Source organism: Solea solea, chromosome 12, assembly GCF_958295425.1.
Source record: "Solea solea chromosome 12, fSolSol10.1, whole genome shotgun sequence".
Taxonomy (NCBI): Eukaryota; Metazoa; Chordata; class Actinopteri; order Pleuronectiformes; family Soleidae; genus Solea; species Solea solea.
This window is the reverse complement of record NC_081145.1, coordinates 11,387,442-11,414,305: the sequence shown is the minus strand read 5'-3', so window position 1 is coordinate 11,414,305 and position 26,864 is coordinate 11,387,442. Positions and strand designations below refer to the sequence as shown.

Below are 26,864 nucleotides of genomic sequence, written 5' to 3'. Positions count from 1 at the left end.
TGTCTTTTTGACTGATTTTGGACGATATACTATACTATGACCTTTTTTAAATGATTTTGGACGACATACTATACTATGAAGTTTTTGGTGATTTTGGACGACATACTATACTATGACTTTTTTGGTGATTTTGGACGACATACTATACTATGACTTATTGGTGATTTTAGACGACATACTATACTATGACGTTTTTTGGTGATTTTGGACGATATACTATACTATGACCTTTTTTAAGTGATTTTGGACGACATACTATACTATGACTTTTTTGGTGATTTTGGACGACATACTATACTATGACTTTTTTTGGTGATTTTGGACGACATACTATACTATGACTTTTTTTTAGGTGATTTTGGACAACATACTAAACCATGACTTTTTTGACTGATTATGGACGATATACTATACTATGAAGTTTTTGGTGATTTTGGAGGACATACTTTACTATGACCTGTTTTAAGTGATTTTGGATGACATACTATACTATGACTTTTTTTGGTGATTTTGGACGACATACTATACTATGACTTTTTTTGGTGATTTTGGACGACATACTATACTATGACCTTTTTTTAAGTGATTTTGGACGACATACTATACTATGACTTTTTTTAGGTGATTTTGGACGACATACTATACTATGACCTTTTTAAGAGATTTTGGACGACATACTATACTATGACCTTTTTTAAGTGATTTTGGATGACATACTATACTATGATTTTTTTTGGTGATTTTGGACGACATACTATACTATGACTTTTTTTTAGGTGATTTTGGACAACATACTGTACTATGACCTTTTTAAGAGATTTTGGACGACATACTATACTATGACTTTTTGACTGATTTTGGACGACATACTATACTATGACTTTTTTAGGTGATTTTGGACGACATACTATACTATGACTTTTTTTGGTGATTTTGGACGACATGCTATACTAAGACTCTTTTTAGGTGATTTTGGACAACATACCAAACTATGATTTTTTTAAGTGATTTTGGACGGCATACTATACTATGACTTTTTTTTTGACTGATTTTGGACGACATACTATACTATGACTTTTTGACTGATTTTGGACGATATACTATACTATGACCTTTTTTAAGTGATTTTGAACGACATACTATATTATGACTTTTGTAGGTGATTTTGGACGACATACTATACTATGACTATTTTTGGTGATTTTGGACAACATACTATACTATTACTTTTTTTGGTGATTTTGGACGACATACTATACTATGGCCTTTTTTAAGTGATTTTGGACGACATACTATACTATGACTTTTTTAGGTGATTTTGGACGACATACTATACTATGACTTTTTTTGGTGATTTTGGACAACATACTATACTATGACTATTTTTGGTGATTTTGGACGACATACTATACTATGACCTTTTTTTAAGTGATTTTGGACGACATACTATACTATGACTTTTTTAGGTGATTTTGGACAACATACTATACTATGACTATTTTTGGTGATTTTGGACGACATACTATACTATGACCTTTTTTTAAGTGATTTTGGACGACATACTATACTATGACTTTTTTAGGTGATTTTGGACGACATACTATACTATGACTTTATATATTTTTATGTCCAACTGTGAAATGCACTCCATTCTCTACAGTAACAGTCTCATCACAGTAAACAACTGTGACATTTTACACACAACTTTTGAAATGAATCATCTATGTTTATACATTTAAGATAAGAACTACAGTACAAGTGGATCCTTTCAGCAGCTTGATGAAGGGGAAACGTTCGTCCAGCAGGTGGCAGCATTTCAATGAGAACACGAACATTGATTAATTTCAGGTGGAGCTGCTCCTGCACAAAGCGACACTGATGTGAAGGCCATGGTATACTTTCCGAGACTTGGTGAATTTCACTGTTCCCCTCTGTGTCGATATATTTGAAATGTTCCACTTTGTGTTTATCAGTCGGAGCTTCTTCTACCACATGTAGACAAACATGTGGTCACTGCTGCCTAAATGATCCACACATTTCTTAGATGGACTGTTGATGCTCTGTTCACACCTGTTGTTAACATCCGACCTGAGGGATCCGATCCCAGGTGTTTAGATTACACCTGCTAATGCTAATGTGACATCACTGCTCCACATGTAAACACACACACCTTTCATTTCTCTTCACATACAAATGATGTTGTTTTCTGATTGTTACAGAAAGACAAAGAATCCAGGAAATGTTAATGTTATTATTTTCTCCATTAATCAAGTATTTGTTTGGGCCAGAAAGTGTTTCTCAAACCTGGAAATGATGATTCTCAAATGTCTTTTTTTTATACACAAACCAAAAATAATAAATAAAATAAATAATATCGTGCATCCTGACACATTTCCATGTCAGGTGTAAACTAACAACAAACTATTGTTTTTTAAAGGAATGAAATCATGCTTTCTGATTCTACAGCTTCTTAAACATTAACATTTTTCACATGGTGGATTTGAACTAACCAAAGCTAGACTGGCACCACCTCACAGTCGCCAACATATCTACCACACCACAAACCCTTTTGATAGCTGGAAGAAGCTCTTGGTGGTTTTCAGTCTTCACTGTGGCTGTGGAACCTTAAACCTTCAAGTATAAGGGAATTTAACCTTCAACATCAGGACTGAAAGGCAGCTCTCTAACCAGCTGAGCCAACTGTCCACACACTTCCGCAGGTTTTCTCAGACCAATTCACTCTCTGTGTTAAATATTGTGCTTAAAAAGTTGCCTGATCCAAGATTGGAACCACTGACCTGAGGAACTCCAGTCTTTGACTAAACCACGTGAGCTATTTGTCCTCGTGTAGATTCTCTTAAACGTTGGACGTCTTTCAGTAACAGATGACCCAAAAACACCAAAAAATGTCACACTGATGAAGTATTTAAGAATGTCTGTGCGGGACACTGGGCTACATGGTTGGTGTAGTGGTTAGTGCTCTTGCCTTTGAAACAAGAAGATCTGGGTTTGAGACCCAGTTGGAACCAGGATCTTTCCGCATTGAGTTTTTCATGTTCTCCCCGTGTGTATGTAGCTTTTCTCCGGGTTCTGTGGTTTTTAAAACAGGAAGGGATCTCGCTCGGTATCAAATAAGCGCTGACATTCTCAGTCGACTCCCAACATTCACCGTAAGTTCGACTACACGGGCGCACTTAAAAACGTTGGTGCGGATGGCTTGACCAAGCAGAGACAAATGACGGCTCACTTGACCACAATTTCTGACTTCAGAGTAACCCTCTTCCTCCCATTAAAAAGAACATAAATGTCCACTTTTTTATATCCCAACACTAGCTTATGCTTCCCTTCCAGATCACCGGTAGTCTTCTTCTTCTTGTCTTGTCCGGTCACAGTTGGTTTATAGGTCACATATTCAGGCTTTAAAAACATGTTTTTTTTGTCTTCTTATGTTGTTGAGTCAAAGTTATGAATAATTTTATATCACATTTTTAGCAGTGATATAAAGTAGCAATGATTGTGCAGAAGTCACCGAATAGACTGTTTTTATAAAAAAAACAAAAAACGACCCAGGTGAACTTTGAACTGTGACAGATTTCCAAATTTCACAAATATAAACATTTTTAGTACTTTTTGCTCAGATGTGTTTATGAAGTTGGTGAAAATGAAAGAAATTTTTCATCACATCGTCTAGTTAGTCTAGTGGAAAAAAAAGGATATTAGACACTCGCTTATAGTCTCTGTATATATGTTTTAACATAGTAATGGAAAAAAGCAGCCGAAATGCTCTGTGTGCTAAAGGTTTAAAGTGGTGAGGATCAATGTCTATATCATTAAAAACAGCTATTAATTACTGTGTGTACACAGTCTGCACTGATAGTTAAATACAAAATGTGGGACAGAGAAACAAACACACACAGTCACATATAAATTCAAGGACATGTCTTTAATTTACTTGTGAAACTCATTAAATGCTGTTTTAAAATAGAGGAAAAACTGTAAAACCCACTGTAGTACAGCTATCATTCCGTTTAAAGCAGTTTTTTTCTGTATCTTCCTTTCACTGGATTAGTTAGTCTCTATCCATCACTTCTATATTGTGCCAACAAATTCATGAGAGTTAACTCACCAATGAGTCTGCACGAGATCAGAAGCGACCTTTGGAACTACAGATATACATACATGTTTTTAATCACTCTGTAGTTTCACAAGCAACAACCTACACTGTTAACAAGGACAACTTGTACATACACAGAGAACAGAAAGACTCCACTCAGTCTCTGCGGCTCTAATGGGAAATGTTTTTTTTTTATCTGTCACTACACCACAATACCACTGTATGTAGTTTTATCTGTTTCACATCCATGTGGAGGAAGTACGAAACCAGAGCAGTGAAAACAACATCCACATTTAAGACATTAGAAAGGTGAGAGAGAGGGAACTCTGTTACATCCATCTGAGTCAGACATGGTCACCAAAAAAGTGTTTCGATAAGAAATGAAATCTCAGTTCTGTCAAAATAAATCGACGGTAGCTCTGTGTTCCCACTGTTGCTTTGACAAAGTTGATTTTTTCCGTCTTATTCTTACCGTCAGCCTGCTGGTTAGTTAATTGTGACAGATATGGTTGGAATATTATGTAAATCATTTTCCAGTTCAGTCCCTGACTGGTGCAACTACTGTATTGCTATAATGCATACTGTATAATTGTGCTTGGACAGTACTATAAACTGTTTGGAGGAAGCATGTCATCTCAACAAAGAGAAGTTACAGTCTCTTTATAGACATATAAGGGCAGCTTGAAATACTGTCAAAGTCAATTTGAGTCATATCTTTGTCCTTGTGGGGGAAACTAAAGGGTTGGGGAGGTGACAGATACAGTGGAAAACCTTGCAGAGGAGACAAAGCGGTTGGAATACAGTGCTGACATAGAGGTGACAGTAACCAAATAAGCCTTTGAGGGTATCCTCAGCTGAAAGCTAATGATAAAATAAAGAGGTCAGATCACTCCATGGTCACCTCAACCTGTGCAATTCAAATGGCTAAAACCCAGAACAACAGCCCTAGTCCTGAACTCAAACTTCCTTTTATCAACCTCGGCCTCTAAAGACCGACAGACGCAGCCATATCCTCAGTCTGCTGAAAAAATAAATTAAACTAAACGCAAGTATAAAATAGTCTTAATGCACATGATCTGCAAATAAAAGCTCTTATAAAAAAATAGTCATCCCAAGAAAGACTAGTGGCATTAAACAGGTAGTTGAAATCCAACCCTCACCACTACAGCGAATAGTTCTCTTGTAATAAAAAGCTTATACCTTCATTTGTCTGTTAGCAACGTCAAACCCAACATACTCTCACACCCCTATACTGTATATCTTTGATTATACTGATAAATCTAACCAATGTAGGGTTGAACAGTGAAATAAATGAGGAATTTCTGCTTTTTGTTGCACTGGTTTTCCTTTGTACATGTATACTATCACTTTACTCTTCACCTTCAAAACAGGATTTAATTTTCCATCCTGAAGAATGACCAACCAACACAGAAAATAAATAATAAATAATTCAGAATCTTGCCACAAATCAATACGCAAATAAATAATCAATAAATAATAAATACTTGTGGGAATAAGGGAATGGATTCCCCTGATTTGTCTCTGGCATTTTTTTTCCCCCAGGACAGGAGCAACCCTGCTCTTCTTCTGCAACCCTTCTGCTGTGCAGCACTTGGGGGTTGAGGGTCACAGAGTCCATCAAGCACCAGGCTGGACTGTATATGATTTAGCGACTTAAATTGAACGAACTGCCATCCAGAGATCATCTGTCTGCGTGACTCCAATCGGACGCAGGGTCGAGCCTGGTGCCGCAGCAGGTCAGGATCAGTGCAGGTGGGATTGGTGGACCAGACAGTTACACGGGTCGCAGGGGGAGAGAAGGTTACTGCCGCTGGACAGAAGTGCGTGGTTATCCTGAAGGTCTGCCAAAAACTTAGGACTGTAAAAGCACAGAGACACAGGAGAGGAGAATAAACAGAGCTGAGTGCAAAACACATTTTAACTGCTGTAGAAGAGGGGAAGCAGTGGCTGTAAGGACAAGGTTTCATCAGATAAACAACAATGCAACCTGTGATAAAGACCAAAAGACTGGTGTGATTTGCTTAAAGGAAAAGTTAGACAGTTTGGGGGTGAAAAAAAAGCATGTTTTGTTTTAAGATTAAAATGCAAAGATTGACTCCAATAAATATGTTGTCGCTGGATTGGAAGCCTGTTTTACACTTTGGATCTTGTAAAAGATTGGAAATTTGTGATCTTTAAATAAATATCCCAAACAATCTAACTATTCCCTTAAAACCACCCCAGGTTCAAGGGTAGGGGAAAAGAAAGCAACTGAAAAATGTAAATGTACTGACGCGGCTCGTAACCTCTGTTACCTCGTGAATATCTTTAAATTTGTGCAAAAATAACAATGGACCATCCAGTCTCTTGGTAAAGTCAAATATTAGCCACATGTTAGCGACTGAGAGCAGTGCTTACAGTAAACTTCCTCATGGTTTTGAGCTTAACTGTGAATTACAACAACCGACTAAGCTGCATAATATTTCCCCACTGTTGGATCAATCGCAACTTGTAATTTTACTCTGCATTCACTTCTTCTATTGCTTTATCCTCCACATGAGGGTGGTGTGGGGCGCTGGCGCTAAGCCCAGCTGACATAGGGCGAAAGGTGGGACAGTTCGCCAGTCCATCACAGGGCCACATAGAAACAAACAACCATTCACTCGCACACTACCACCTAGAGTGTCAAATTTGCCTAATCCCCAAATCTGCATGTTTTTGGACCGTGGGAGAACCCAGAGAAACCCCCCCACACACACACAGGGAGAACATGCAAACTCCATGCAGAAAGACCCTTGTTCTGACCGGGTCGCTAACCTGGAGCTTCTTGCTGTATTTGCATGAAAATATTACCATGAAAGTCTGGAGAGAAAAGTATAGTGACCATCCAAAGTTAACCTTGCACTTTGACACCTTTGTTAGTACTATGACATATAGCATGTGTGTAAAACTGCCATGCACACCAGTACATGCAAAGTGAAAAGATATTCTTTCACTCCCTTGTCCAGGGAATTGAGTTTATTTCTTATGCAGAGCAAGGACTTCAGTCTTAACCTGATCTTAACTAATTGATGTTAAAGTGTAAACGCATGCAGGGCCACTTTAAAGTCAATGTGTGACAGGCTACAACTACAATAGATAGATAGGTAGGTAGGAAGGTAGGTAGGTAGGTAGATAGATAGATAGATAGATAGATAGATAGATAGATAGATAGATAGATGATTCGACTTCTAGCAGCAGGTTCTACATCGTGTTACCTGCGGGCTAGGGAGGCTCTCCCTCGCCTCAGTTGTGGTGAAAGTGACGATATTGAGGCAGCAGGCTGCTGACAATCTACAAGAAACTGATAAATTAGACAGATATATAGAATGGTGACGCTCAGGGTTAGACAAGTGTACAGAGAAAACAGGGGGGGACAAGACAGGGGAAGGCCTGTCAGAGATGAAGATTCAGACCTGGCTGGACACTACGGTAGTGATTGGTTTTCACAGGTAAAACGTACCAGTGTTAATAGTTTTTCATAATGTTTGAGATCATCTGAGACACTGACACTGACAGAACAAGTCTTTGCACAGCTACACAGTCGACACTGGACGAAAATGGCACAAAGCACTTCATGACACAAACATTGACGCGTTCACACACAAATCCAACATTACATTGATTTCTGACACCCAACAAGAGACGGACAGATTGGGACCAATACTGAACAATCCAGTCCCGTTCAACTCCTGAACACCTGCTACTCATGAGTCATGTGGTTATTTTTGGTTACTTAATCTAGTGATAGATCCTTTGTACAACACCTTGTTCCATGAAATATCTAATCAGTTTTACTACTTGGAAATGCAATTACTTGTGGCGGGACAGGGCAGGACAAGAGGTCAAACCCGCAGAGAGAACAGAGAGAAAAAGAGAGAAATATGGCCACACAGTGCCACCTAGTGGTAAATGGGCAGCAGCACAAGTGTGTTGTGACAGAGAATGGTCACTGGTGCAGGAATAGATTTAATTTGCGTTTCTTTTTTATGCTACAGAAAAAACATGAAAAGATGAGCATTAGTTCCTTAGTGTAACACACTATGTGTCTGTCAAACTGTCAGACTTTATAAGATGTGACCATAATATGAGACGTGCAAAGACTTTACACCTAAAGGCTTATTGAAATAGGTTTTCAATGTAGCGAAAAATGTGAAAACAAACTCTAAGTTGTAATTTACAAAGTCTCCCACAAGGAGGCGCTGGGAGCCACTGTATGTTGAAAGAAATGCTGCAGGCCTTTTTTGCTTGGCTTTCACTTTGCACTGCTCTGCTACACTGATACACCAATAGTGTAGAAGAAGGGGTTCTATTTGTGTTGGCACCTATTCAGAAGTCTGACAAATGCCTGGTGCAAAATTATGAAGGGTGTGTATCAGATTTAACTGAACGCTCAACTGTTTTGAGGATGGAGCAGACTGTCCTTGGCTCTTCCCTGAGGACTTCTGCATGTTTCAGTTAGAAATTGGAAACCAGATTTTAGCCTTTGTTGATAGTGAGGAGTTACTGGCAGGGCTGTAGTTGCATTGAATTTGATCTGGAGGGCCCACCACCTTGGAGTAAGCAGTGTTTGACAATTATTCATGCAAATGTAACAGTATGAACAGCATTAATTATAGTTGTGTTACTTACACCAAACCAGTGTCACACTTGTTTTTATTTATAACATTAGAAGGCAGTAAAATCACAAAAGTGTCCAAGTATTAATCTGCACTAAGCGTGGTGATGCTGAACTTGAATCAAACAAGTAAAAACAAATAACTTAAGATAAACACAATTGCCCCTTAGTTTGCTTATGCGCTGGGCCGGCTCAGGGTCTGTATGAACAGTATGTCTTAATACTGTTTAAGGTTTGATGCTCAAGGATGTCCAGAGACAAATTGGAGCATCTCCATCAGGTGGAGCTGAAGCTCAGGTCTGGATTGTGTCAGAAAGTGAATGAATGGATGAATGGATAAATGGTGTGGTTGCGGTTGTGATTGTGGTTGTGGTTGAAATGCACACACATGGATTAACAGGTGGTTAACTCTACAGAGGGAGGGCTACTGAGGGTCAGGGAGCTGCAGGGAGTGGAAATGATCTGAGCGTCTGGGTGGAGTCGTGAAAGTACTCTGTGACTTACTTTGGGCGGGCTGCGGATCTTGGGAACTTTAGCGCCGCGGCCACGGTGGGTCTGCTCATGGTCAAACTCCAGATCCTCCAGGCGCTGGGTCAAGGCCAGTTTCTGCTGAATAGCCATACGCAGGAGCGAGTTCAACGTCTTCTTCTCATCCTCTGCTGCGGCCAGCTGCCTCTGCATCTCATCCAGCTGGGTGACATATTCATCACATCTAGGAAGAGGAAGATAAAAATAATATAATTATTTTAAGACACAATTCCTTATTTGCATTAAAGTCATAGTGGTTAGCTCTTAAATATAAACAAACGTCCGCTGCCAATACCAAATTTGTTCACACGATGCTAATTAAGCCGATCGGCTCCATACGACTCTTTTCTCGTTTCTCAGTTTAGTGGTGTTCATTTTGCTTGTGCACACAGGGAGTGATGTGTTTCACGTTACGACTGATGAGGCAAAGGTGGAAGCACAACAGCCACATTCTGTGTGTAAACAGCTGCATACAGTCGTAGGGCAATGGCTTAAAATGCCAAGAAACATCCACAAAGTGGCTTCAACTGAGAAAAATAAACCTGGATGTTCAGTAGGGCTGGACAATTGTTTTTTTTTTAGCTCGAGATCACATAAGCATACATGTAGGGACACTGGTAGTGTTTCATCAGGGCAGGTGATAGAAGTTGTGCACTGGAGCTTTAATACATTAAACTTCTGTCTCACCTTGTGGCAAACATGGCTCTGAGGGACGAGAAGGTGGCAGCATCTTCTTTCAGAGCCTTCAGCTCATTTCTCAGCTTCATCATAGTTTCTGTCACCATCGACTTCTCATTCTCATACTTGCTCTTCAAATTAGCGAGCGCAACCTCCGCTGTCTGTAAAGGGGAGAAAGGATTGTTGTAACTCGTCAGTTTCCGTGGGAACCACACGCTATGGCTTTTTCCATTTTGTATTAAGAGCAAAGAAGAACCTTCACCTGTTTGTTAGCCTTGAGCACCAGCCTGAGTGTGGCTATCTGCTCTCTCTTAGTGCTGAGCAGAGACTTGAGCTTGAGTATCTCCTCCAAGCAAGTCTCTTTGTCTTTGTCAAGCATTGGTGCCAGCTCCCTGGCTGCAGCCCTCTGCCTGGACAACTGCAATGAGCGGTCAACAGCCTTCTGCAGGTGTTTGATCTGGTCTCTAATGATTGCATTCAGGTTGTAGATATTCATGGGCTCCTTCCGTAGGTCCCCGCCTGCCTCTGAGGGCAAAGGTGATGGGCATGGAGAGATGCTAATGACCGGAGAGGCTGTGAGGTTGCGCGTGGGGCTGCTATGACAAGAGAGCGGAGAGTCCACCATGTTGGCTGGAGTCTCATTGTGATGGGGGTCTTTGGATGGGGAGTCCATGAGAGTGCGGGGGGACTCAGAGGATAACGCTGCAGATACTGCAGCAAGGCGTCGGGCCAGGCGAGGTGAGAGCAGAGCCCGAGGGTCATCAGAGCCTTTCAGGCTGCCATTGCGTGTGACGCGGCACTGGCGGTAGTAGTCCAGCATGACGCGATTCGGTGTCTCGTTGTTGCACAGACAGACGTGGTGATAGAGCTGTGCCAGCTCTTCGCTGAAGGTGACCAACTCATCCTGTGCAGCGTTCAGCATCTCATGGCTCTCTGTGGCTGTGTTCGTTGCCCCGCGGAGCTCGGCCTCCAGGCTAGCCACCCCCTCCCGCGCGTCACGACAACTGCGCTCCAGATGAGCTACCTGTTTGAAGAGATCCGTTGGACAACTAGATGTTACATGATATAAAATGTCAAATAATAATCCTTTTTTCTCCTGTGTATAACTCTGCTCAAATACTAAACACAGCAACACTATTACTATTATTTTAAAAAAGTCTCAACAAGACTGCATGAAACACCTGTTCAGTGAGTGACTGGACCCTGTCGTCACCATGGTTGTCTCCTTGTCCCTCCACAGCCTGGTTATACTTCTCCTTCAAGGCCTTGAGCTCTGCTTTCAGGTCGATCACTTCCGTCACCGCCACCTTGTACTTAAACTCCAGTATCTCGAACCCGTGGATGTCATGATCATGTTGACCATTCGCTGGTGGTGACCCACCATCGGGCTTCTCACTCTCCTGAGGGTCATCGAGCTCTTTGTCTCCGCTGAGACGCTTAATGGCATTGGCGCGTTCGGTGAGGCGGTGGAGCCGCTCGTTCTGCTCGGTCAGGGCACCCTGTGTGTGCTGCAGCTGGGTCTGTGACTCCTGCAGGTTCATGAGCAGTGCCGCCTTCTCACACTCCACCTGAAGGAAACATGTAGACATGAGTTAAAAAAGTGTTTCATGATGATTATCAAAAAGATCCTTCAGCATTTACACACAACATCAATGTATATTATGTGACTCTGTTACATTTCACTATTTTACTAGAATACGAACAGCTACTGTCGATGTTATGTTAATAAATGGCTTTAGAAAAAGGTCATGAAGGACAGCCATCAGTGCAGCAGCCTATTCACCTGGACTTTATGGCCAGATGGACACCATTTCTCTGTGTTTGCAAAAGTAAATCACCTGAAGGGCCGTCAGACTGCAATAAACAAGATTCACTTGTCTGATGAAAGTAAGATTGAAAGTTTGGCCTTGATTCAAAGTGCTATGTCTGAAGGAAACCATTTTGTCGTCCTCTCTATGGTGCTGAATGGTGGTGGTGACAGCATCATGACTGCAGGGACCGAGAGAATGATCAAAGTTGATGGAAACTCAATCAATCAAAGCACAGAGATGTCCTTAACCCTGATTTCAGAGTGCTCATGGCCTCAAACTGGGCTGAGGGTTCACTTTCCAACAGTGAGTGTGGGCAATGTATCATCATTGGTTAACTGTTGTTACTGACACTAGAAAGGTATGCACTGACATTTTGGTGCAGCTTTCTTTTCCAAGTAAGTAGAAGCCTGATGCAGCCGGTCTTTACGTCTTTTCTAGAATAATTAAAGTGGAACTCTGCAGGATTTTTACCCTAATATAACAGCTTTGGAGTCATAGTGATGGTAAAATGGCTTGTTGCAGGGAGGTCTCCACTCCCCCTACCGTCTTTTAGTGGAAAACCAGCCTTGCAAGATCATGGCCGAACTCAGAGGTCTCATGTGAAGTCAGATCTCATGACCCACACACACACAAGACAGTGAGGATAAAGCTGTAGACACAAGGCAGAGCTCCGTCGAGGAAAAGGCTAAAAACGGACCAGACTTGCAAAGTTCCGTTTAAACTTGGAAGAGGAAAATGGATTAGGGAGTAATTGTATCTACTGAGAGAGGCACACTGCTAACATAGCAGCTCATAATCTAATTTTCTAGTTCCCAATGGGGCCAGCGAGGGCAAAACGTACAGTAATCACATAATTAGATTTAAGCATGACACTCATCTATCCATGGTTTCTATAGTGTCCACAGACTGGACTGTGCATATTGTGAAACTAATTATGAATGAGATTATACACCATTTTAGTACCTTTTGATAATTGTCAAATGTCAAAAAACTTCTAGCTTGTTTCCTTTATGGATTCATATTGTTAGATGAGAGTGTGTGTCCCACGATGCCTAAGAAAAAGGGCACATTCACCAGATAAGACATAAACTCATTAGGAGTCACATCACCTCTTCTATTATGATGTATAGAATCACATGTTGACGTCAAGAATAATTAAACCATCACAGGCCTGTTTCAAGTTATATATTTGCTTTGGAAGGGTGAATTACCCTTTTTTCTTTTCTAATCTTGGCACCTTGAAGATAGGTCTAACTGATTTAAATAACAGAGGGGTGCATGTGGGGGGGGGGGGTGTCTTTAATAAAGAGGGATGAAAAGTGACAAGTTTGAAATTGGAGCGGAAGATAAACTTGACAAGCCAACCCCCTGTTTTAAAAACAACTGTGAGGGCAGTCTAATGGGTCTAATTTTCAGATCACACATAGTCAGACAGATTCTTGCAAAAATCCTCCATGACAGTTGCCGTCCCACTTTCTGTCCCCTTGTCTCTGAGCTAAAAGCAGATGTCGTGCGTGTCAGTCTCTATCTTGCATCTGCTCCTCCTGCTCAATCGACGCTAATCAACCTGACAGGGCATCGTTCACAACGATCTACCACTACAGTCTTTATCTGCTGCTGGACCAAGGGACAAATTAGCCAGAGCCTGCATTTTGTATTTTTATGAAGAAGAATGACAAAAACAGAAGCGTGTTGAGGAGAGTAACCAAGGTATTGCTTGTGTTGGGCACCCTGAGAGCAAATCCTACTTTGTGTTACTTTAACAAACAGTGAGATTTACTGATCCTGCTTGAAGGCCATTTTCTATGACTTGCCTGTAGCAGCTGCTGTTTGAGCTTCTGTATCTCTGACAGGTTGAGCTCACTAAAGAGGTCCGGCACAGGGTGCAGGGCTTCTCCTTTCCGGCCCTGGCGGTACTCCCCATTCATCTTCGTCAACCCAGTGCCTGTATGAAGGTGACCATTGCACCAGTTGCTGTCCTCATTATTGCCATTAGCAGCAGGGACTGTGCTGCCACTGGTGCCGTTGGTTCCATTTGTCTCCTCTGGGAATTTGAGGCCCTCAACGCCAGTAACAGTGAGCGCCAGATGGGCCCCTGCGCCGTAGACGCTGTCACTCAGGCTGATGTGGTGGGCGAGTTCCTTTCTTAGGTTGTTCTTCTGCTCACGCTCACTCTTCAGGGCATCTAGGGCCTCTTCTAACTGACCCTGAGAGATATCCTTGAGACGTAACGCGTCTTCCAGCTGGCTGTTGAGAAGTACAGTCTCCTCCTCCAGCACCTTGATTTCATGTTTGAGTCCCTCATACTCAACCTGAGGGATGAACAGAAGGAAAAGGAAATATTTAATTCATTATTTCAATTCTGGAACATAAGAATCCAGGCCGAACCGCTTTTACCGAACCGAGTACCTTGATATTTCTAATGTAATAATATACAGTAAATTTATCTGACTTTAATGAATATGTGCTTTTAGAAATAATCAATCTAATCTTATAAATGTGGGCTGGATAATTTGGCCAAAAGAGTATGAGTTAGTTTTAATTCTGATACAAAGCAAGTTAAAAATATTCCCTTTAAATCAACTTACAATGACCAGCTGAAGTCAATTTTTAAATCCTTTCATAGTGAATGCAGCCAATACACAATATATAATTACTCTGAATAATTGGAAATGGTTCATGTAATCCCTTATGGTAAGGCAGATGAGTAAGATGAGCACCATTTAATAAAAGGTTTCCCACACTTGGCCTGTTTGTTTCAGTTGGACCATGTCTGAAGATGGTTTTAATGTTATGAGGTCTACTGTTTTAGAAAGATTAAATGTTTGTAAAAGGTAAATTGAAGCTGTGAGTAGAAAGTCATCATACTGACCTGGTTCTGCTTGAGTGTAGAGACCAGTTTCTGCAGCGTGATGTTCTCCTCCTCCAGCTCCGTGTAGTCCTGAAGAAGCCTCGTCTCTCTGAACTTGTACTCCTTGATCTCCTCCCTCATCCTGCTCCTCTGGAGCTCCGACATCTCATTGCTCTAGAACCAAGCAGAGAGAAAAGCAGGGAGAAGAAAGTTGAGCACAGCATAGAAACAAAGAGAGGGTGAATTCAGAGCTTCTTCATATAATCTCTGGTAGCACTGATGATGGAGAGATTTATGACACCCTCTCCCTCCCACAGAGATCATTCTTTTTGGTCACCTACAAGACAAAGAGTCTATGGGTCAAATGCACAGACCACAACAGTCCTACTGTATGCTGAGCAGTATACTGTGCAGCATACTGTGCAGCAGGCAGCAGCTTGGTAATCTATTGATGTGTCAGCAAAGTTCCTGCTGACAAAACTCTTAATACAACATTTTTCCTGAAAGAACAGGTGAATAGATAAACACAATCTCTGTTAGTTTTAAAACTCAGACTCTTTTCACGTCAGAAAAGACAAAATAAGAAAATAAGGGTAATTCTTAAACATTATGGTGACAATGTGGTAATAGTATGGTAGTTGTTGTAACAGGGAAGCATTATCACATTAATAACAATGGAAAATGTGTGTGTGACATTTTGGTGTGAAAACACTGACCATATTAATTCTTATGACTAAGCTATTACCTGGATTTTACTTTGGGAATGGCATGGCATTATTGTAGCATCATTCCTTTATTACCACACGATTACACTTTATATTACAGTGCAGTATAGTAATTGTATGGTGATCATTTCCAGCTTGGTAATAATAATTTAATAGTGTGATAATAAGGAGATAATGATACATTGATACCAAGTTATTTCCAAAGTACTGTTTGAGTAAAAGCTTGGAAAAGAAAATGACTATATATCAGTGTAATACACAATGTAATTACCACATTATAAAGTTGAAATTCCCACACACATTTTACATTGTTATGAGGAGACTATTCGGTGGTTAACATAGAAATTACATGGTATTACCTCCATATTTACAAAGAAAAACAATAACCTTACAATTAAAATATTGTTGCTGTTCTGTAACACAATACAACTACAAGGCAGTTGGCTGGTATGAAGCGTCGAACACCAAATATAGGAAATATGTGCGGGCATACGGGTGTTTCTCTCACTGCAGTGCTCCCTGCAGCTCCCTGTGCATATGGCTGCATAAGTGCTGACCCAGAGCCAATGTGAAGCACTCTCAGGAAGAGGGAGCTTTCACAGCACAGTCACAGACACACTGAAGCTTTTTAGAGGCTTTAAACCAACTGAACCTCTATATATTTATGTGGGTTTAGAGGCGGATGGCAATTTTTGGCCTGGCAACTGGACTGAAACTAAAGACCATTACTATCCAATGAATCTTTTGATTTGTACAGTGGCTGACAGCAGCTCATATACTCTTGAAGCTAATCGTGGCAAAGTCCAGTATAGGGCAGTTTCAGCTGTCTCTCTCTCCCACTCTCTCCCTCTCAAATACACACACAAATTCTTATACAGCATTCTTAGTGAGGAGAATCATAGACATAATGCATTCCCGAAATTAAATGCCTAACCCTAACCCTAAAACAAGTTCTTAACCCCCCAAAACCCCCCATGTGAGGAGCAGCCAAAATGTCCTCACTCTGAATGGTTTAAACAATTTTTGGCTACAGCAGTTGGGGTCACTGAGAGTGTGGCATATGACACTGGTCCTGCTACAGGACACAGCTGAAACCCCCTGACCTGGTGTTCATATGACTGACTGTAACTGTGACAGCTTTGATTCATCAGTGATACATTGGCAGCCATGTTGTTTTCATTCATCCTTACCAGTAATGTAGCTGGGGCTGAGAAGAATAAAACACAACCATGCAGCTTATTCCTGACAGGATGAGTGAATGTACATTTGTCAATTATTGTATGATGTACACCCATAATCGATACCTGACAAATTAAACCCCAAGTGGTTGCAACACCTGATTGTCATGGTGAAAAAGATGACTCCTCCGCACTATTGAATATTGTATGTTGTTAATGCCGTTTTTCAAAAACACAGAGAAGGCATCATCAGAAAGCCAAGATCATGATGCAAACAGGTGACAGGTGCTCTTAGGAAAAATAACACCTCACCAAGAAAACATAGAGCAGAGGAGACCAATGATATGATCAGTTTCCTGTAAATATTGATTTTGTTTAATGCTCCATTATGTGGAATATCTTGACAAATGTACCTTGTTAATAACATTGTGTTCATTCATTTTGACGTTTGAGGGTTCAAACAAACGACTGGACATCACAACTCTCACTGATGAACTCATGAATGGACGTGAGTGTCGTGCCGTGTGATGAGAGCAGCCCGGCTCACTCTGTCCCGACACATGTGCCGAGCTCAGGGCATTTCACTTATTCCCCAGCTTAGCACCGGATTTGCCCCCTACAAAGGGGGGGGTCGTGGTCGCTGTCTGACCCCTGCTCGAACTTTTGCACTGGCCGACACAGTGGCTGCAGACTTATACATTTGTGAACACATGCTTGCACCTACACCACTGTCACTGTTTCATGAGAGGCAAATGGACTTGATTGAGAGAAGTCGAGTTTGCTTCTGGTTGTTTTGATTATCAATCATCAGGAGGAAATCACATATGCACACGTTTTCAGCAAGTGGCCCTTAAATAAGCAGACAGTGACTCCTAAGTTGTGCCAGGCGTGCTACTAGTCAGTGAAGCATCCATGCCTGTGGAAATGCCACACTGAGCAATGAGTCTTTACATAACAGAGGCCGTGCAGCCTTCACCCACTATCTGTACCATGGTTCGTTGATGATGACAGGTTGTAAAATGTCTTTAGATTTGTCGGTGAGTGTGGGAAATGCTCACCTCTCGTAGCTCCTGTAAGAGCGCGTTAAGTCGCTCATTTTCTGCCTGGGCATTGGACGCCACAGAACGACTTAGCTTCACCTCCGTCTGAAGCTCCAACAGGCGGCTCGTGTAGTAGGCCTCTTTAGAAGCGGATTCCTGCAGCAGCGTCTCCTCATTGGTCTCCCCATTCTCCGCCACCTTACGCTGATTGGTGTAAACCTGGCCAAATGCCTGGGGAGGAAGAAAAAGGGGGGAAGGTTAGAAGATTATACACAACAAGAAATGAATAAAATATGAAATATAAACAGATATGACTTAAATATTATTATTATCACACAAAATTCAGCCCATGATATAGATTTGCATCCACTGGTATACAGAGTAAATCTTTCACTATTAACTCCTTGGCATACGTCTGATTTTTACTCTGTTTCTTTGAGGGGTGTCCCTCTGGGACACCTGCTTCTGTCTGTGTGGGATGCTGTTTCGCTGTGATCAATAGACACTGTGTTCCCATTTTCCTGACACGGCTTTTCACAGCATTGAGAGCTGCCTTGTCATGATAAAGGATGTGAGGCCTGATTGAGAAAATCAAAGGTAGCATCAACAGCTCAACAGGCCCACCACAGTATAGCTGACATACCGTTCCAACCTAATTCAGTTGCAAATGCACAAAAAACAAAAAACTGTGTGGACCAACTCGCTTTCTGCTGAGCAGTTACTTCTTGTAAGGTTGAGAGAATAATGTATTATTTAAAGGGACAAGACGGGGGGGGGGGGGGGGGGCTGAGGTGTGCAAATGAGAGAGTAGAAGGAGGAATTATGTAACAATACAGATGCCAACTGCTGTAAAACACAAAACAAGAGTAAGACATCTATCATTTACCTTATATGGACCTGTTTTTCCGAGTTCAGAAGGACAAATAATTATGTCCTCTTACTGCTCCTCAGTACCTGCACAGCTGCTGCTTTAGTACCTCATTAAATACACTGCTTCACTTTCTCAGCGGGGGAAATTAAGGATTGTAACAACAGTATCCTCTGTGAGTGGCTCAGCTTTAGTTGAAAAGTATTTCATGGTTTACAACTTCCGAATGAAACTGTAGACCAGGGGTGTCAAACATACGGCCCGGGGGCCAGAACCGGCCCGCCAGAGGGTCCAATCCGGCCCACAGGATGAATTTGTTAAAATTTCACACTACGATTACAATCTAAACGTAATGTCAAATACAATATTTTTCTCTTCCAGATACCTGTGACTAAATGTTTGTGCCTTTTTAGATCCAGTGTGATGTGTAAATAGTACATTTAGGCACGATATTGTTGAAATTGCACTTATATTTCTCAAGAAATTTCATGTTTTGTAAAAATATCTTCATTAAATGTAAAACAAAGGAGAAAAAAAGCAAGGAGTTCTTGTTGTTCAAAGGTTATTATGCTATTATTTTAGTATTTTTACTGGTCCGGCCCACTTGAGATCAAATTGTGCTGTATGTGGCCCCTGAACAAAAATGAGTTTGACACCCCTGCTGTAGACAATACTGCAAGTGCAGTTATTTCAGTCTTCAGGATTTGATTCCTGGACAGAGTCACTGGACAAAATTGACCATGCAACACAAATCATAAGGGATCCATATATCCAGATGTATTAATAATTCACACACACACACACACACAGCCTTCCAAATCCTACCTCACTATAGCGGCAACATTTTCTCTCTTCACGATGAATCATTTATAAGCAACACGCAAACCATTTTTGAAGAAGACATGAGCTTCAGTGTGCTACTGTCCCTCCTTCCCACTGCATTACTCATTTTTCATTTTTATATTTCCCGTTGATCTATGAGCAGACAAAGTAGCATTATAAATATCTATAGAGTCAGACAAAGGGAATGTACTTAGAAATCTACTTTAGTGTATATCGAGTAGGTAGTACAGAGAGGACGTTTGTCTTATTAAGCCACTGTGGAGATAAAATATTGAATATGTTGAGCCAATTTACCACCAGAGATACAAAGGCCACATACTTTTATCGACCATTGACCACATCTCTTACACCTGAGCTGCTGTACAACATGTCAAGAAACACACATCAGCACACTTTTTTGTTTGTAGAATATTCAAGGACATGGTCAAACAGCTACACTCAATAAAAATACATCTACTGCTGTAAACCAGCATTAATTAAGCATTATGCATTCAGTCAATGCATGAGTCCCTCAGTGGGCGTATTTATTCCAGTTCGATAGATGCTTTTTGTTTTCTCTTTGAAATACAAATGTGAATATTAGCATATGAAAAACCAAAGCCAACAATAATTAACCCAGTATAGCAAAACCTCTGTAAATGCACAGAACATTTCAGCAATCAAATTATCCTCTGGGTTTTTGCTTTCGCGATGACCACAAAACACTCATGCACAGAGTAATGCATTAGAATTCTCATTTTCCATCTCTATTTTTCTCTCCCTCTCTTTCACACTGTCCTCCATGCCCTCTCTCACTCTCTGGGGCACAGTGTGACTGGAGTGAATGATTGAGTGGGAGGACCTCAAGAACAAAACAGCTGATTAATTCTAAGCACAGTGCAACTGAATGTGCTCGCAACCTCGCTGAAGATAAGAGGGCTCCCAATGCCTGGGCACTGCAGCCCTCACAGCAACAGCTGAGCCTGGCGGGAGGGAAAGAGAAAATCTGGTCTCAAAGGGCCCAGCTGAGGTTGAAGACAAGAGGAAAAAAAGACTAAAAAGAATTAACATATTATTTTCACCTTTACTGTTCTATTCTGGGGTTATTCAAAAACCATGCAGAGCTGAGTGGGTATTCAACAACCTCTTCCATGGAGTTTTTTATTGTAAGTATTGTAAATTGTAAAAGAAAAAAAAAACTGGGCTTATAGTTCATTTTTCTTTTTTTAATCCTTATCCTTACTATATCAGCTTTTATACACTAATTTCACACTCTGTGGACATATGAATGCTTCATACCCAGTTTTAATGATACATTTCATTAACAAGCCCCAACATGTAAAAGAAAAACCCAGTTGGAGGCAGTGATTAAAACAAGAGTCAGATGGTTTTATAACCAAAAAAAAACAAAAACAAAAAACCCACGATGAGCTGAGCTATTCATCTTGGAGCCGCTCACTCCATCTGCTTACTGCCTCTCACAGTGCGTGACACTGATGGCTGAGGTTCAGCGTTCAACACAGGACACATACTGTATGCCACGACCCCGCTGCTGCTATTATAAAGAATGTGTAATTTCCAGGCTATTTACTGGAACTCCGCTGACAATGCGGCACGCTGTATCATTACAGTGATGGATTTATAGTGCTCCTGCGTCTGTGTCCTAATTGGCAAACATAACGCGGTTATTTAGGTCGGATGACATGTGAAGAATAACACAGATACTGTAGAAGTTGAAAGCCTAAGATAACATTCATAAAGGAGTCACTGTTTTGGTAGTCTGTGTGGCTTTGTGTACTGAATATCCCGTAATATATTCAACCTTGAGGCTCCTCTGCCTTCTGTGCCTGAATGGATAAAGTCCACACAATAAAGTCCTCTTCTGTGGATATTCATCCCTGAGGCCATGAAAAGAGAAGCAGGATCAGAGACGGGGAACAAAACCAGCCACTGCACCAGTGAGAGGAAGAGTGTGTGTGTGTGTGTGTGTGTGTGTGTGTGTGTGTGTGTGTGTGTGTGCAACCCTGAAATCCTTCCCTTTCTGTTGCAGTCCCTAATGAGGAGCCTGGGGAGGACCTGTGTGTGTGTGTGTGTACAGTATATGTGTGTTTAAGTATTTTTATTTTTGCACCCATGGAGAAAAAGAGTGTACTATTCTTACAACAGCAATTCATCTCCACCCAATGTATAGCGCAGGACGTCCACTCAACAGCGCAGAGTGTAAAAATACATTCTTGGATAAAAATAGCATAGATGACAGTACAGTCCAGAGAGAATTGATTACATTGTCAAGGTCAAGGATGTCTTAAAACACATGCTAGAGGCTGGACGACAGTGTAGATGATGTAGAAATGTGACTTTAGGCAACAGCACACAATCCTCTTTTATTTATTAATTTGTCCTCATGGCTTTTAAGTTGTAATTAATGAGGGTTTTAATTAGGTGCGGGTGCCACTCAGAGTGCCCTTTATTAATTGTTAATCACTGCAGATTCAGTGACGTAGGTCTGTACCATGACAGATTGCAATTTGTAGAGTTGAACCTTATCAGGGATTTCAGAACCACGGAGAGAGACATGCAGAACTGCTGCTGCTGCAAAGCTATACAGCTGTCAGCGTCATGAATGGTGCTCTCTCTGTGTGTGTGCTACTGCATACAGGTTTCCCACTCCTTGGTTGACATCAAATTCATGGACTTCAAGGACTTATTCCCTCAAATTCAAGGACCATGGTGTCCACCTTTATTTACTTGCAGCACGTTGTGCATCTGGTGAGTTCTGTCTTTGTAATTCTCTTTGGTGAGCCAGATATCGTGGAATTCACGTTACTTGCTCATTGTTCTGCATGGAATATTGCGATAACAGTGGAGAGATACAGTGTACAGTGTCCACAACACCGCTAGTAACTAGGACCTAACGTTTGTTCCGTGTAGGCCTAGTCTACGTACATCAAGCAATGCAGGGTGCATGAAACAGTAGGTGGCGTAGGTGACATCGGCGGTGGGAGACATTTGCCTAAATATCAATGCAACTTCTTTCTTGCACAAAATTCAAGCACTTTCAACAACCCATGTCTATTTAGGGCGATTTTCAAAAACTTTCAAGGAACCCTGTGCATGTGTTTCTGCATGTTGTCAGATTCACTTGCGTCACCATTTGTAAAGACACAAGACTGCACTGCGTATGTGTGTGTAACAAAACAAACAGCATCATGAGCTCAGAAACTCGCAGTGAAGGAAGAAAACATACACACACGATTTGTTGTTTTTGACAAACACACTGTATGACTGCAGTCAGGGAACGTAAACTGTGTGAGTGGATGACATTTTTAAATTTCTTTTGAAACAAAAGAGTAAATAAAAAAAGCGGAGGCCAAGATTCTAGATATAGGACACTGGCTCCTCCATCTCCCATGATGCAACTCATATTAACCACACAGTCAGACTGGTCATTTCTTATGGAACTTTGATTTACCCGAGCAAAAAATGTAATTGATGACTATCTCGCTGTCAAACTTTATGAAAACGCCCTCCAGAGGTGCAGAAGTCAACAAATAGTGCTGCATAAAACTGAACCTAAACAACACAACTCATTTTCAGTTGTCTTATGTCACGCTGGTGGAGCTAAAGGCTGTATATGGTAGAGAGACTGTTCCAGCATATTTCACCCTTTAACAAGGGCACAACATTTCTCCATGTGCTTTATCAGCCACAGGGAAAAGTGCCAAGATCTGTCATCTATAACAACACACAAGCAGTGAGGGGAAGCTGGGTAAACACATCCCAGCAACTCAGGAGGACAAATGGATATTTCCTCCACTCAGAGGATTGAAAATAATGACAAAAGCCACTTCACTGTCTTTTGTGATGCTCAATAAGCATTACTAGAATGCTTAATGCTGAGAACCAAGGCATATTTTTTTCATTGTGAATACTTACTCTTCCTCCTCTCTTTAATGCAACAACGCCTATTATTCCTATAATAACAATATACTGCAATGCACGTAAAGACTATAATACAGAATAATAGCTGCAAATGCCGCATGTGCTTCATGGTGGAAAATCCACATTGGTGTCACTCACATCTGCTGCTTTCTGTCCGACACAATGTAGGACACGGTGCTGAAAGTCCTGCCAGAGGACACGCTGTGTTTAGTTAAAAAAGGTGTGGCTTGTTAAACAGATGCAATTTGGCTTAAGTCTGTTCATGATAAGAAAAAAAAAAAGTTTGGCCTCGCTCCCAGAATGAACAGGCTGAACACGCTTCAGTGTGCCTGGCTGAATGAACATTACATTGGTAGAAGACCAGAAGCAGCCGGGCGTATGATTTGTTTAAGGAATCTCAAATGTCTCTTTATTGTCTCTCTTTTGCATTTGAATCCATCCTTAAACTGTCCTTTGTTGGTGTGAGTCCTTGAAGTCTGTCTTCATCTTAAAATGTAAGATTATTAGGGGCGCACAATTTCATGTTGTGCCAGGAAGCACTGATCAGGAAGGAAACAGAGACTGCAGCAGCTCAACCTGTGTCATATAAAGTGCTCTCTCTCTCCCTCACTCTCCCTCTCTCCCCCATCTCCCCAAGCAGCCTCAAGGAGATCACAAGCATGGTGACTGCAGAAAAACTCTGCCATGGCTAAAGGCGCACTTGAAAACATACTTAACTGGTATTCAAGCCTGAGTCGAGTCATTTAAGTAAAAATATGAGTCACCAAACAGACAGACAGACAGAAAGAAAGAAAGACTCATCTCTGTTATTTTTTTTTATCAATTCTGCAGTTATCTGAAGTCAACATATTTGAATGTCTTAACGATATATATATATATATATATATATATACACACACACACACACATTTTTAATATCAGTGAAAACAAACATCTGAGGTGCTGCAACCAAATAATATTTAGCATTTTAACAAATAGTTTGGGGTGAGTCAATATGACGACGAAGCTTCTCTCTCAGGATGCAAATAAACACTTGACAGAGACTAAGAAGTTCCCAAACACTCAAAAACACAATTACAGGTGAGTGAAAGGGTTCAATTATTAAGCTCCCTTATGTTACGTAACATAATTATACAAGTTGCTTATTAATTTTTATTTTCTGCATAATTTAAAACTAATTCTTCAGATCTTGAAATCGCCCCTATTTATTTTCCACCTCTAATGTCTCAAAGGACAATAAAGTCATTAGCACTTTCATTTATTCTTGTCCCGAAGCCTTAAAGTGGTTTCTCCCTCTACTATAATGCTCCTTAATGGCAAAAGACAATCTTCAATTTGATCCTTATCTAAGTCTGAGTCTCCTCCATCATGGTTATGTCTTCATGAAACTTGCCTGGGGGAAAAGACGCGTCAGAGCACTAATGTAAGAAGTATGGAGATCGAGCCACTCTGGCTCCTCTCTCCTACATCCCTCCCTCTCTCGCTTATAGACTTCCATCTCTTTTTTGACAAAGTGGTGGAAATATGACGAATAATGAGGATGTCAATAAAAGAAAAATCATGGAGGTGTTTGAAAGCTTACAGGCTGATTGGTATTGGCCAGCAGATGCAGCCAGAGAGAGAGAAAGAGACAGATAATGTTGTCTCTTGTCTCTGCAGTGGGTCTCACCTAATAAAGAGGGCTCAGTCAACGTAGACAAACAGGGGCTCACAATAGAAAGTCCAGCATGCACAAATATACAGTGACCCCACTGACACGAGAGGCCTCTCTGGATGATTCAGTGCTTTTGTGCCATGTCAAGAAGAGCCTGCAGACCTGTGGGAAAATGTGTACGCTATGCTACTACAGGTACACTGTTATTAAATAAAGGCGTCTGACCTAGTAGTCAACCAATGCAAGCATTCTCATTTTGCATGTGATTTAATACAAGGGCCTTTAGGCATGGAGTGTGCATGTTCTCCCCTTGTGTATGAGTTTTCTCCATGTTCTCCGGTTTCTTCCCACAGTCCAAAAACATGCAGATTTGGGGATTAGGCAAATTGGACTCTCTAAATTGAGTGAGAGTGAAAAGTTTGCTTGTCTCTATGTGAACCTGTCCAGGGTGTACCCCGTACCCCTCATGTGAAGATGGATGTGATTATTTAACTGATAAACTTTTTTTTTTTTGCGAGTGGTCACACTTTTACACATTTAACACTTCAAGAACATCCATTTTTCTATGTCCCTGTGTTTCTATGTCATGCTTTTTGTCTATATCACCTTTTCAGGAGCAGGAATATCATATTAAAAGAAATGTGAGACAGAGAAGATGGTCTGAATGGATGAGGACATGGATTGTGGCAGTGACTCAGAGTTAAAAACTGCTAAGAGTTTCACTCGTTCTTAACTGTTGAAATATGTCAAATGTGGTCACTTTAAATCTCAAGCCTACTAGGGGATGATTTAATACATGTCTAAGCCTAACTGGATTGTAAATATGACGAGGCAGAGGATAGGCAGGAATGTCTGACCGTGGTAGTTGTTCTTGCTCTACATCGCTGGACACGACGGCCTCTGGTCATCTAGATAGGAAGATTCACTTCCCTCTGCACGCAGAGAATGACAATCAAGAAAGAGGCTGATACGAAAGTGCTCTGTCTAGACAAAACCACAGCAGATAAGTCACTAACTGATGAAAAGATGCTTTGATTCACATGAAAAAGAAAAAAATTGGGCAGACTCCTGTTTTTCCTTCGTCTTCAGAGTTTGCAGCACACACAGCTGAAGTAGACGACGAATCAATACAGCAGCATGCAGGCTCCTGTTCTCTCGCACTCACTACTGTATTTCACTGCGGTAAAATATTTTTCTTTTTCTGGTAAACAGAATCTGGGCAGGGAGACAACATGATAACCTTAAGAGGAAGGTCAACCCAAGTGAGTAGCGACGACTTTCTATCTATAGGGCTGCGCTACAAAATGTAAAATATTGTAAAATAAGTAGACCTTTTCAAATTGATGTAGTTAGGGTTGCAAAAAAAAGCTGTTTTAAATCCTTGAGATTGCCACAGGTTTTGATACCGAGTGTTTGCAGGTGTCACCTGCAATCAGGCACCTATTGGACGATACAAGCTGTCAATCTCCTCTATGCTGTACACAAAATTGACATTATATTTGCATTATTTGCTATTAAAGAAGACATGCTACTACGCGTGTCAGGGTCCTGAAGTATCCCACTTCACCACCGGGTGGTGGTACAAGTCTGGACGCCGGGAATAGGACGCATTCTTACCAAAGAAGAAGAAAACAATGCTTCAGCTGCCTCGGACACGTCTGGTTCACAGGAGAATGTAAATGAATGTTACAAACCAAGTGAAACTTTCAATAATAAAGAGATTGTATTGGCCCCCCAGAGTCAAACTGCAATAACCACATTATTTTCTAAGCTTAACTTATCAAATCGAAAGACTACCTCTATTTTCATATACAGTCTATGGATAAAGCTCATTGCTCAAACCTTGCTGTTAAAGGCTGAAAAAGCACTTGTTGTTCTATCTTAGATACATTATCTAAGATAAAATGTATTGTATCCAGGCTTCCGTATAATGATATGAAATTGTAGGAAATACTAAGCCAAACACAAACATAAAATGCTAAAGCAACAAAGAGAT

At 41.0% G+C, this 26,864-nt stretch overlaps 1 protein-coding gene across 3 annotated transcripts in view; it reads right to left on the bottom strand.

The window, feature by feature from the left end:
- Window positions 1-3,924: 3,924 nt before the first annotated feature.
- The window catches only part of bicd1a (bicaudal D homolog 1a), a 29,129-nt gene continuing 6,189 nt past the window's right edge, over window positions 3,925-26,864 (bottom strand). Inside the window, exons 2-10 of one of the 3 annotated variants that reach the window (XM_058645678.1) lie at window positions 17,601-17,813; window positions 14,661-14,813; window positions 13,603-14,100; window positions 11,159-11,545; window positions 10,240-11,001; window positions 9,987-10,138; window positions 9,276-9,483; window positions 7,372-7,457; window positions 3,925-5,993 (exon numbers count right to left, since the gene is read on the bottom strand). In XM_058645678.1, the coding sequence (XP_058501661.1) occupies window positions 5,879-5,993; window positions 7,372-7,457; window positions 9,276-9,483; window positions 9,987-10,138; window positions 10,240-11,001; window positions 11,159-11,545; window positions 13,603-14,100; window positions 14,661-14,813; window positions 17,601-17,813 (2,574 nt within the window). In that variant the 3' untranslated portion in view covers window positions 3,925-5,878. The remainder of the gene's footprint in view (window positions 5,994-7,371; window positions 7,458-9,275; window positions 9,484-9,986; window positions 10,139-10,239; window positions 11,002-11,158; window positions 11,546-13,602; window positions 14,101-14,660; window positions 14,814-17,600; window positions 17,814-26,864) is intronic. The other 2 variants (XM_058645679.1, XM_058645680.1) reach the window with 2 other exon arrangements.